Source organism: Nipponia nippon, unplaced genomic scaffold, assembly GCF_047370975.1.
Source record: "Nipponia nippon isolate SJK-2023a ecotype South Korea unplaced genomic scaffold, ASM4737097v1 scaffold_6, whole genome shotgun sequence".
NCBI lineage: Eukaryota > Metazoa > Chordata > Aves > Pelecaniformes > Threskiornithidae > Nipponia > Nipponia nippon.
The window spans coordinates 68,126,846-68,138,551 of NW_028262380.1; the positions used below are offsets into that span (position 1 = coordinate 68,126,846).

General features: G+C 45.1%; 1 protein-coding gene across 8 annotated transcripts in view; it reads left to right on the top strand.

Moving 5' to 3' along the window:
- The window catches only part of ZNF827 (zinc finger protein 827), a 121,890-nt gene extending 117,986 nt beyond the window's left edge, over positions 1-3,904 (top strand). For 3 of the 8 annotated variants that reach the window (XM_087735963.1, XM_087735964.1, XM_087735965.1), the window contains 2 exons: positions 1-178; positions 3,078-3,904. In XM_087735963.1, the coding sequence (XP_087592089.1) occupies positions 1-178; positions 3,078-3,885 (986 nt within the window). In that variant the 3' untranslated portion in view covers positions 3,886-3,904. The other 5 variants (XR_015699581.1, XR_015699582.1, XR_015699583.1 and 2 more) reach the window with 5 other exon arrangements.
- The last annotated feature ends 7,802 nt before the right edge of the window (positions 3,905-11,706 follow it).

Here is an 11,706-nt window from a genome sequence, read left to right on the forward strand (position 1 = left end):
GCTTTGAATGTGTTTTCTGCAACTTCGTCTGCAAAACAAAAAATATGTTTGAGCGCCACCTGCAAATCCACCTGATCACACGGATGTTCGAGTGTGATGTGTGCCACAAGTTCATGAAGACACCTGAACAATTACTGGAGCACAAGAAATGCCACACGGTCCCCACCGGTGGGCTCAAGTAAGGAAAGCAAGTACACAAACTTTTACTGTGTTAAGCACCTCTAATACTGTGGGGATAGGACAAAAGGAAGCAAATTCAAAAGGGTTAGTTAAATGTCTGATAATCCAGGTTTGGGGCTTCCTTTTATTTAGACGACCCAAGCCCAGTCCTTTACTGTAGGCTTGCATCACTATAGCAGATCGGTAACCTAGCGGCAGAGGTAGCGTCCACCGGTCTTAGCGCTGTAGCAAGCTATGGTCCTTTCCCTTTTCAAGTCAAATAGGAGACAGTATGTGATGGAGGAGACAGTACAGAGCATGAGGCAGCACTCCACAGCACTCCACAGAGGTGTTGGCAAACGAAGAGGGGGTTTTTTCAAGGCATCAGAGGAAGGGAAAGCACACAGCACAGGCTCTGTTCTGCACCTGGCTCAGAGGAACTAAACCCTGTTTAGTTTCTCTGCAGTTTCTCTGCAACTAGGTATGAAGTTATAACCTTAAAGGTTATAACCTTTGTATGCTCTAATGCAAGGTCAGTCCTCCCCAAGAATTAATAGCTTTGATGCTTTCTACTTTGGTTTGCGTGCCCCAGACTGATCACTATTGTATAAATTAACGTGTAACGAGTAATACACTCTTTTAAGAAGAAAAAAAAAGCCCTTTGGCTAAGGTGGTGTCCTTGAAGGTCTGTTGGTGCAGAGCAGTGCTTCTAGAGAATGAGCGCGCCCTTATGTCAAAGTTGGACCCCTGAGGGAAGGAGCGACTGCTGGGGCCATATGCCTGCTCCCTGTGGGCGGGCAACGTGACGTTATGCAAGATGCACGTCCCTGGTCTCTCTTCCAGCTGCTGCAGGAAAAGAGGCTGGAGCTGCCTTGAGCCCAGCTAGGGTTCAGCACAGGACTCCCCGCTTCTGTTGCTCTTGCTGAGCAAACTCATGTTTTCAGTGCACTGTAAGTGTCACGTGACGAGCACACCACCGTTTCGTGTTACCACGCGTAGCTCTATCAGTTTGCACTGCAGTTTTTGAAAACTGGTTCTGTTTGCCAGGCAGCGTCTGGTCTCCAGCTCAGTAGTTCCATGAACTGGGATCTGTGGTCACTTGAGATGCGATGACTGAAACCGGGAAGACGACCAGATTGAGAAACAAGTAGTGTGCCAGAACGACGGGATGTCTGTCTTGGACGTACAGACCAGTTGTCTAATGCTCTTTGGGTTTAAGCTGCGCAGAATCTGTTCTATTTACCGAGGAAAAACCATGACCTATGACTCAGACCTTCCTGACAGAATGGGCTTCTCAGTCTACATAAGTTATTCCCGCCCAGCTCAAGTAATAATTAGGTACCTTGAAAGCTGCACCTAAGAAAAAGCTCTGATTTATTTTTTTTTTTAAGGCATCCAAAAGAGCCTGAAGAGATCTAAGTAAATTGTATTTTTCTGTCTCCTGTTTGCTGTGGGGGAAGAGAAAAAAACATGATTCCTCCAGCTCCAGGTCAAAATCTGAGATTCTGATCCAGAGAGCACCCAGCCCAGGAGAGGTATGTGTGCATGGACAGCCGAGTCCTCTGTTGCAATAGAGCAAACCACGTTAGCAGCCTCGATGCCAGGCTCCCTCTCTGGATCAGAGTACTTCATGTGTATCAGGAAAAGTGTCAGGGTGGTTTAGTATCTGTCTTTCCTCCTGTATTGCTCACTGTGCTCAAAAGTCTCTCGATTAGCAGGTAGACTAATAGTAAACCTGTACGTGCAACCAGTTGTAGCAAGGTAAAACACACGGAGAGAGGATCTCGGCTTAGAAACGATCCGAAATGCTAGAACACAATTGGCAGACCTGCTAAGTAGCGAACGCAGATCAGCGGCAGGTGGAGACATCTGTAAGACAGTAGCCAGGTGCCTTAGTTGTATCTTTTTATCTAGACCTGTTCTTTTAGCTTACCAGTTAGATCTGGAAGGGAGTGCGATTTGTTTAATACAGCAGAGATCCCTGGCAGGTAGCTGTCCTCACCCACTTCCTCCCAGCTACATAAAGCAAAAGCGGGTGTGTTTTGGGTTTGTTGGTGTGCAGGCTTGTTCAGCTCAGGCTTCCTTCCAAGCTTTCAAGATTCCCTCCTCCAGCCTTCTCGGCCCTTCCTGGCCCAGGAACCAGGGGTTAGGCCCTTTGCCACGTCCACCCCGGTCCGGACGCTTGCCGCTGTGAGTAAGCAGAGCCCACATCCTGTTCCCACACAGGAACAATTCCTGCCGTGGCAGAGGCGGCTGTAGGCAAACGGTGCTAAACACACGCCCCCTTTGAGCGTGGCTAGCTCATCTCCCAGAAACGGGAATCCCTACAAATCATCCTAACAGACTGGCTTTCAGCCGCTCCTAGCAGGATACCCAGCAAGCTTATTGTTTAAGGTCACAGAAACGGAATTTCCTAAGCTTTTGCTGTACATGTGGTATTACAAGTTTATTCCATCTTTACTTAAACAGCTGCTTTCATACTCATCTGTAAACACTCACTTTAAACCACTTCTTAATGGAAAAAATGGCCAAAGTGACTTCGTGCAAACACTAGGACTGTCGTTACACAAAGTACCTGTGAATCAGTCACCCACTCTGCACTACCCGGCCTGCTTTGCAGAATCTTCCCCATCCAGGTAAGCCAGAAGATTAAAGGGATGCTCCTTCAGAGCGAATCAGTGTTTTCCTAGGAATGCGGGAGCTCTCCTGCCGTTAAATGGGCAGACCTCCTCTAAGTAGAGACGTGTCAAGGTGAACCAAGTATTCGAAAGAGGCTTTACAGGGAGAACAAAGTGCCTTTTTCTCCTCTTTAGTAGGTCAGCGAGGGGTTAAGCGACAGGGTTAAACCAGGAATGCGGGTCTTCAAGCTGAGTGACGTCTCTTTTCTCTGTCCCTGCCTTTCCTTGCTGTGTTGCCAGGTGCCCATTCTGCATCTACTCCACCAACCGCCCCGCAGCGATGGAGTGCCACCTGAAGACTCACTACAAGATGGAGTACAAGTGTCGGATCTGCCAGACAGTGAAAGCAAATCAGCTGGAGCTGGAGATGCACATCCGAGAACACCGCCTTGGCAACCATTACAAGTGCGACCAGTGTGGCTACCTGTCCAAGACCGCCAACAAGCTGATTGAACACGTGCGTGTCCACACTGGTGAGCGCCCTTTTCACTGTGACCAGTGCAGCTACAGCTGCAAACGCAAAGACAATCTCAACTTGCACAAGAAACTGAAGCATGCTCCACGCCAGACTTTCAGCTGCGACGAGTGCCTGTTCAAGACTACCCACCCTTTTGTCTTCAGCCGCCACGTGAAGAAGCACCAGAACGGGGACTGCTCTGAAGAGGAGAAGAAGGGCCAGTATTCAACCTCCAAGGAAGCCAGTCCACTCCTACCAGTGAACAGCTCCAGAAACCTCCTGTCACCCCTCTCAGTTATGTCTGCCTCCCAGGCTCTGCAAACAGTGGCTATGTCAGCTGCCCACGGCAGCGGGGCAGAGCCAAACCTGGCAGTGAAAGCCTTGGCCACCAACGGCACTTCCCTGTGCTTTGATAAATACTGGAACTCAGAGTTCGCCCACCTTATTCCTTTAACGATGTTTTTCCCCAAAAACCACTACGATCTCACATTCCATCCACCCAGACCTCAGACTGCACCGGGAGGTGCCTCTTCACCTAAACACTCCTTCCTTGCCTACCTTGGACTAACAGAAAGGGCAGAAACTGTCTGAGGGCAGTTACGTTCTGTACCAAAAATACCCCAACAAACCCAGCAGGTATACATTGCTGCAAAACGTAGACCGAAGAGGTAACGAACACTTGTACTATATCATTAGTAAGGTTTAGAAAATGGCTCTGTGTGTATACTTATTGCATTGACATGAAAGCTGCTTTATGAAATCTCCAAGAGGTGACCTACTGCATACTTCTACCTTCAGAGGCATGTTCCCAGTACTCTTATCTAAGAAACTATTTTGTCTTGCTAAGCTGAAAAAGAGTGTCCTTAATGGCAATCAGCACTTGTAAGATTACATATTATGCATTTTATTTTGGGGCTTTGTGTGCGTGCGGGTGCGTGGAAGAGAGTCTGCCTGTAGCGTGCCATGACGTTGCTTTTGCACATCCCTTGTACTGGCTTATTTAATTATTATTCTTTTCCCCTTTTCAGGCGTTCGCTCCCTCCCTTCCCTCCGTCTCCCCCTGAACTGCAGAGTTGTGGAAGGAGTAACGCTTGGTTCAGGGTGGATTGGTGTATTATTTCAGTGCTGCTTGCAGCTTCCTTTAGCTGTCTGATGCCTTGTACTCAGTTGTCAAGGTTTGAGGATTTGGGGTAGAACTGATGAGGAAAAAGTTGCTTTCAGCACTGCAGGATGAGAGTACGACAACGAAAAGCGTGTGTATGTACACACACATGCATGTGCAGTGCGTGCAGTCTACACACCACATAGCAGGCCCAATTCTTAACCGTTACACAGGCGTAACAAACACCTGCGTCTGGGCCATAGCATACATCTTTTGTTTTAAAAGGGCATATAAATATTATATATATATATATATATATACTGTATTATGCAGTGGTTACCTTTTAGTTTGCAGGAACAACTTGTATAACTAGAATTCTATGGTGGAAAAAAATCCAACAAGGGGATTAAAAAAAGGGTATGGATAAATTCTGGGTATAAATACTCAGACTAAAAAAAAAAGGCAGTTTTGCACAGTGCTTTAGTCTTGCACTAGTTTGTTTCTCACTTGCAAAAAAAAAAAAAAAAAAAAAAATTCCGTGGGCTGAAGGTAAGACAACTGTTTATTTGAAAAGGTACCAGTAACTACTTTGAAATATAAAGCTATAAAAAGATGCTGTTTGAACCACACAGTTCTCTTTTATACCCTCAGTATTTCAATTGTACTTGCAAATTCTACAGTCCTATCGCTACCCTCCATGTTATTAGTAATACTTTATTCCTTTTTGTTAATGGCGGATAGCGTGTGCACTGCTAGGAAGCTAACTTTGTACTTATTTAACGCTCCTACTTGTGGTCATTAAAATGACACGTTCTATGTAGCACTTTATTGCAGGAAGAAGCAAATGCGGATTGGTTGTATAACCTTTGTTAATCTCAAAACGCCAAGAGCGATCTTAATTTAAGAGAAGCTAACCGACTGTTAATTGATGCGTTTCTCAGACAACTTAATATCCAGGAAGAAAGATGAGGATTAAAAATACTCTGCATTAAAATTGGAAGTATAAAATATGGAACATTTCAAAATTATCATGTGACTTACAGGAACGTTTTCTTACTGGATTATTGTTTTCTGTGGTGTCTCTTGGATTCGGATCTCGCTGTCGTTCACCAGGCATTAGAAATGTCGGACCTAGCTTTTGTCAGAGTTTAGTCCCCTCTCTGTCCCTTGGCCAAGCCACTGTAGGCGGTGCCCTGAGTCCCATCCAACGTGCTACCCACCCGCCCTCACGCTGTCCTGAAGGTACTTTTTCTGCAGGTTGTTGTGGGATGGGGGGATCCGACAGGCCAGTTGGAGCCAACCCCGTGTTCGTGACAGCACTAAAGCAACACCCCAGTTCAGGAAGGCATTTCTGGTCCACAAGGGCTCTTAGCCATATGCACGACTAGAAACATAACTCAATCTTCATTAGTTCTTAAATGAAGCTTGTGATACTTTTCTGATGCAAAACTTGCATCGTTTAACCTATTTGCAAGATTCCTACGTTTGTTTTGCACTGAGATGGCCAAACGTTCTCCACTGTCATGACCAAACTCTTCCTGTTCAGGGAGGACATCCTAATCTGTGCACTCCTGTTAACATACTGGAAGCTATTTATAAGGGGGAAATATCCAAAATAGTAGCAGGTTATCATTGGGAATTACTAATTCAAGGACAGAGACTTCCCACCATTTTGTTTACATTCCAGCAGACAGCTTTGGTTCTAAGGAGCGCGTGGCGGTTCTGTCTGTCTAGGCAGTAAAGAAAAGCCGCCTGTTCCAAAGCATGTACAAACCTTCGTAAACAACCTACCTAACTCAGGGCCCTGTTTGCCGTGCTTTACGCCATCAGAACTCCTGGTAACCTCTCCCCGCCCCGGAGTACAGGCAAAATAGAAAATGCTGTATCGGTAACTACTCTTGAGTATCTGGACAGCATGAAATATGCAGTCTGTATCCAGAAACTATACCAGTTCTTTAAAATACACTCAATGCGTATCTCTCTGACCCCACCATAGAAGAGCAAACACTTCCAAATCAAAAAGCTTATTTTTCAAAGCAACAGGTAAAGTACAGCTGTCTAAGAGGAAGAAGTAGGAATATTAGTAGGACACTTCATGTAAACCAAATAGCAGTTAAATAGGGCTGGAACTAACTTCCAAGAACGAGCCGTCAGCGTGCGAACGCCCCGCGTTCGACCATGTTCCCCTGTACCGGTATCTGACACCATAGTAATGTTTAATGTACCTGGGAAATTTGTTTAGCACTTTGGAAAGGATAAATTAATTCTTTCTGGCAAGTTACAGAAGTTTTCTCTGTAAGGAAAAGTGTGTTAGGAGGTTTTTATTTTTTTAAGAAAAAAAATGCAGTATTTATCAGAGCTCATGCATATTAAAATAATTGGTTTGCAGTTCAAGGCTAAAGAAAGAAATGTTCGCCAGAGGTTCCCCCTACCGACTAATGACCAACAGTTCTGATAAATTCCCCCCACCATAAAGGTAATTTCATACTGGTTTTCACTATGCATTCTTTAACGAAAGCTAGCGTGTTTTTCCATTTGGTAATTCAGTAAAAGTTCTCAGCACTTTTTTCTTTCTTCTGTCTTTTTTTTTTTTTTTTTTTACTTGTTGTATTATGTTCAAATATCATTCTGTCAAGGTTTGTGTACATTAATAAAAATTTGTATTGTATAAAGCTTTTTGCATTATAAGGCTGTACAGGGTCATTTTGACAGTAACTGGTATATTCCTTTGCATCTTATGTTGCATTGCCAATTTCTAGTGTATCCAGTTTGGAAGTACAATATACTCTAATTAAAAAGGTTGGCTATATTCTTGTTTCTTTTTCGTTTTCCTTCCTCTCTTTTTTCACCTTAAATAGATTTAGGCTTGATGTGGAGGGGGTGGGAAAGGATTCTCCTACAAGACAAGAAGACACGAAGAAAGAAAGTAAGATGTTATCAAGGGCTGAAATTGAAAAGGAAAGCTCTGGTTATTACTACTGATGAAGAAATACAGCAAATACTCCTAGGATGGCTACGGGACCTCTCTGCGGGCTCCGTGCTCGTACCAGCCTGCCAGGTCACTTCTGCAAGGGGGACAGTGCCTCCTCTGAGGAGTCTGCTCCATCGGGAGGCTGATGGAGCTCTCCGGCCCTACCCCCCTCAGCCCCGCAGTTCAAAAATCAGAGCCGTAAGCAGTCGTTTGGTCAACCTGGCCTTGCTCCGGAGTAGCCCCAAAGAAATCAGGAGAACTCTTTCCTTAAGGAGGAGCTACTCAGTGAATAAAGGAACATTGTGCATTAAGAAGATTGTACCGGAAATCTATTTTTTTAATTGTAAAAATATCACGTATGCATTTTGTCAGCATTTTAGAAAAATCTATGTTTTTCACCAAAGATTAAGGAAATAATTAAAATACACAGAGGAGGCTAAAGAAGGAAACCCTAAGAGCAGACAAATTTCCAAGAAGCAAATCTATTACTGGCTCCACTGAACAAGAAAAGATACTGAAACATCCTAAAAGGAAGGTAGAGTATTTAAACACCAACCAAGGACAAAAAAAATCTGTGTGTTCATTAGATAAAAATTACCCTCAGCTAAATTAATATTAACATTACATACATGTGGACTGCCCTTTGCCCTCAGTTAGGGCAGTGTAAAGGTCTAATCAACTGAAAAATTCTTTGTTATTTCTACTGGGGTGTGGACACTAATTTTCAGGGCCTCTATCAGTACCTTTTTAGAGTACGTGGTGCTGTTAACAGCTTGCGTGTTGAATCCACCGCTCCTCCTTTAGTCAGGGGAAGGGAAGGCACCTCCAGCTTTGACACAGGGTAGGTAAGGCACGCTCAAGAAGAGGTGGTCTTTCTCTCCTCTTGCACTATATCTGTAACAGAAAATACACAGTGATACTCTCTGTGGGGTTTTTTTTGCACTAGACATAAATAGTTATCCTAGCAATTAAAAGATGATCATGCAAATTCTCTAATTTTGAAAGGTATCTCAGAGATTGATCTATCATAAGCCCTGATTATATCTGGGTGGTTTTAAAACAGACTTCTGCTTGTGTAAATTGCTACAGTTCTGTTGTAAATGATCATAACCGTTCATTTAATTGAGACAACAGTTTAAGATGTGGGTTCAAATGTTCAGTTAAACGACGCAGAGAAGGCGTGGGGAGCGAGTCAGGGAGCACCATGGCTGGCAGAGGCTGTCTCTGGGAGCGGAACACGCTGCACTGTCCGACGGTGTCTCTGGAAGGGGGCTGAGCAGAGGCCGGAGTGATCCTGCCTCCGTAAGCGGTCAGCCTGGCTGCTAAGTGTGCGGCTTGTAGCAGCCCCAGCCCTGGAGTCTTACGGTAAACTTTTCTTTAAAAGCTCAGGCCCAATCTTAACCAAAACATCAACCGACCTCTTGCAATCAGCCTCTCTGGCTTTACCAACAGCCACGCAGCTGACTGACAGAAGAACCCTACGTGCACCCAAACAGGGGTATGTATGTGTCACATCCTGACACGTGATAAAGAGCCGCTGTCCTTTGCAGCAGGTGGCTATAGCGTGCTGGGAGGCAGACCTGCAGAATTTTAATCCATTAACTCAACTTTCCCTTATCTGTCTTTTCTGATGCCTACACCAATATACACGCGTGGTGGTGATAGAAAACATCTCAGTTTGTGTATTGACCCTCTCAGGACAGCAAGAACTGCCCTGTTTTCATTCTCCATCTACATATATTTTTAATATAAAATATATGTTAATAAAAAATAATAACTTAAAAGTGGACATTTTTCAAGCAGAATTATTTCTTACAATCCTACACCTGCCATAGTCATCATCAGCCCAGCAGAACAAGGCTTAAGGGAGAGACTTTTGGGAAAAAAAAAACAAAACTTTCCGTAACACTTGACTGTAGAGAGGGATTCTTTTGCAGGGAATGGCATCATTTATGCAGAGCCATGTTCTAAAATACATGTTGTGTTAAAAATGTATCAGTTTGTGCTAACAAACGGACATCTGCATTATATCATCCACCATCATAGCTGCTGCTAATTGGTCTCCTTGTTGACAAGTCTCGGCAGCGAGGTTAAGTACTGGCTGTAAAAGCAATCTCGCCTCTTGCCCGAAGGGTCAGAGCTCAGGCAGCCGGTGCAGGAGCCTGCACAGCCTCTTCCCTGCTATATATTTTCTGAGCACTAATAAAACACCAGCGCAATCACTCCTACCCGAAGGTCTGCCAACCACTACGGCGTCTGTGGAGCTGCAGTAAGTGGTTTGTCATCTTCTCATCGCAGAGGCGCTCACGTAGTCCGCAAGGGAAGAGGCATGGTCTTTTGCAGCAAAGTTTTAGAAACTACCAGTGAAGCACCTAAAAACTCCAGAAGCGGCGGCTAACCTTGGACATGAGGCAGCCGAGGCCCCAGCGCCCAGCAGGAGCCCCAGGAAAAGGGATGGGGGTGGGTTTAGCGCCCCAAGTTCGGTGCCCTCCGAAAGGTGAAGCGTCTTCAAGGCGACTTGACCAAGCAAACCCGGTAGCCGCTTTTAAAAATCTCGGCCCAAAAATCCTGGCGGGAGGTTGGAGGGCGCAGCCTGCTGCCTGTTTCCCCGGGAGCGCGCCCCGGCTGGAGTATGGCTCGGGACGGCTCGGACATCACACGTCTCTTGGCAAACCTAGGCTCAGTTAACAGGTTACATCTGAACCAAAGACCAGAATTTTACTTGGCTTGGGGGCTTGTTGTGTAGCTCTTGGGAACATAATGCTATGTACGCTAGGAAACCATCCAGTTGCTAGATGCCAGGCAATACATCAGACATGCAGCTGTTGTGCTTCCGCATGTGCACAACAGCTGTCTTTGACCAAGCCAGCCGTGCCTATATTTACATGTATGACTCTCTTAAGTAGCCACCATTTTAAAAAAAGAAAAGAAAAAAAGATAATTTAGAGCTGGAGCTGAGCAGTAGCAGGGGTGGGGGGACACACCAACTGGAAATGTTTCATTAAGTTAAAAAAGAACCAAAACAAAAGGAAACACCACCCCCCACCCCCCCAAAAAAACCCAAACCCAACAACTGTACAGCAGAAGAGCACGAAGCGATACTCTGGCTCTTCTCTGCAGCCTTGTGAAGCCTCTGGAGCCTGCTTCCCTACTTTAAAATGGGGGGGGAGAGGGCGTTCCATGCTAGGAGGTGGTTTTGCTTTGGTTTTTTTTTTTAATTGTTTCATTTCCTTCCCCCTCAACCGTGATTAAAATGCAACATATGGCACAACTCTGAAAAAAAAAAACAAAAACAAACCAAAACCACAAAACCAACAGTTTTTCCAATTTAGGCTATAGTTAATGAAAAAAAAGACTTCGAGTTCCTGTAGTATCCTCTGTTGTTTGCATGTAGTTCTGCCGTACTTTACTTTTCAAACCTCTACTTTCTATCATGTACCTGTTTTTTTTTCCAGCACTTCTCAGGCAGCATTTCACTGGAACTGCAAACTTGGGATTGTTACTTTTCTGGGAAGGTGCCTGTTTAAATAAAGAAGAGAAAAATGCTCTGTATCGCTGAGCCCCTAGACCTTCATGCCAATGTTCGCAGCACAGCCTCATGTGACCAAAACCAAAAATAGGCATTGCTTTCTGGCTGGTCAAAAAACCATCAAATACTTTCTTGATTCATTCCCTGTTAGTTAAGACAGGAATGTTCATTCACATGCTAGACCGAAGAATTTGCTTTTTAACAGATTTAACGGGAAGCCCGTTGGGAGGGTCAAAGCCGTAACTAACATGCTCACGCATAGTTGAGTAGGACTTTAGAACCCATTTATGCATAACTGCACGAGTGGATATGAGCACGCTTTCCCCAGCTTGCTCTCACTGCCTCCTTAAGCATTTTGCCAGAAATAACCACATGAGCCTGGTCTAGCCCCTACTCAGAAAGGGCCTGCTGCTCCCCTCTGCCCTCAACACCCACAACAGCAGCACTAGCAGTGCCATCTCCAACGCTGACTCATTTGCCAAAAAGCCAGACCTAAGGGCTGGAGCAGAGCACTGCCGCGCTGGGGCCAGCCTCCGGCACCTCTGCGTCGTCGCGCATCTCTCGCCGTGTAGCATCACACGCATGGAGTTTGTCTGGGTACTGAGAGCAAGTGCTGCTTGAGGAGAAAGCAAAAAGTCATTTGGCTTCCTTGTAGGACTAACTTCTCTAAAACCGTGTGGGCAGAAGAATGCAGAATTTCTTGCTAGAACCAGCAAAATAAATTATGATCAACTATACATGTGTTGTATTTCTTGTATTGCAGGGATTAACACTTTCCCGATATCTAGACTTCCCAGTACACAGTGTACA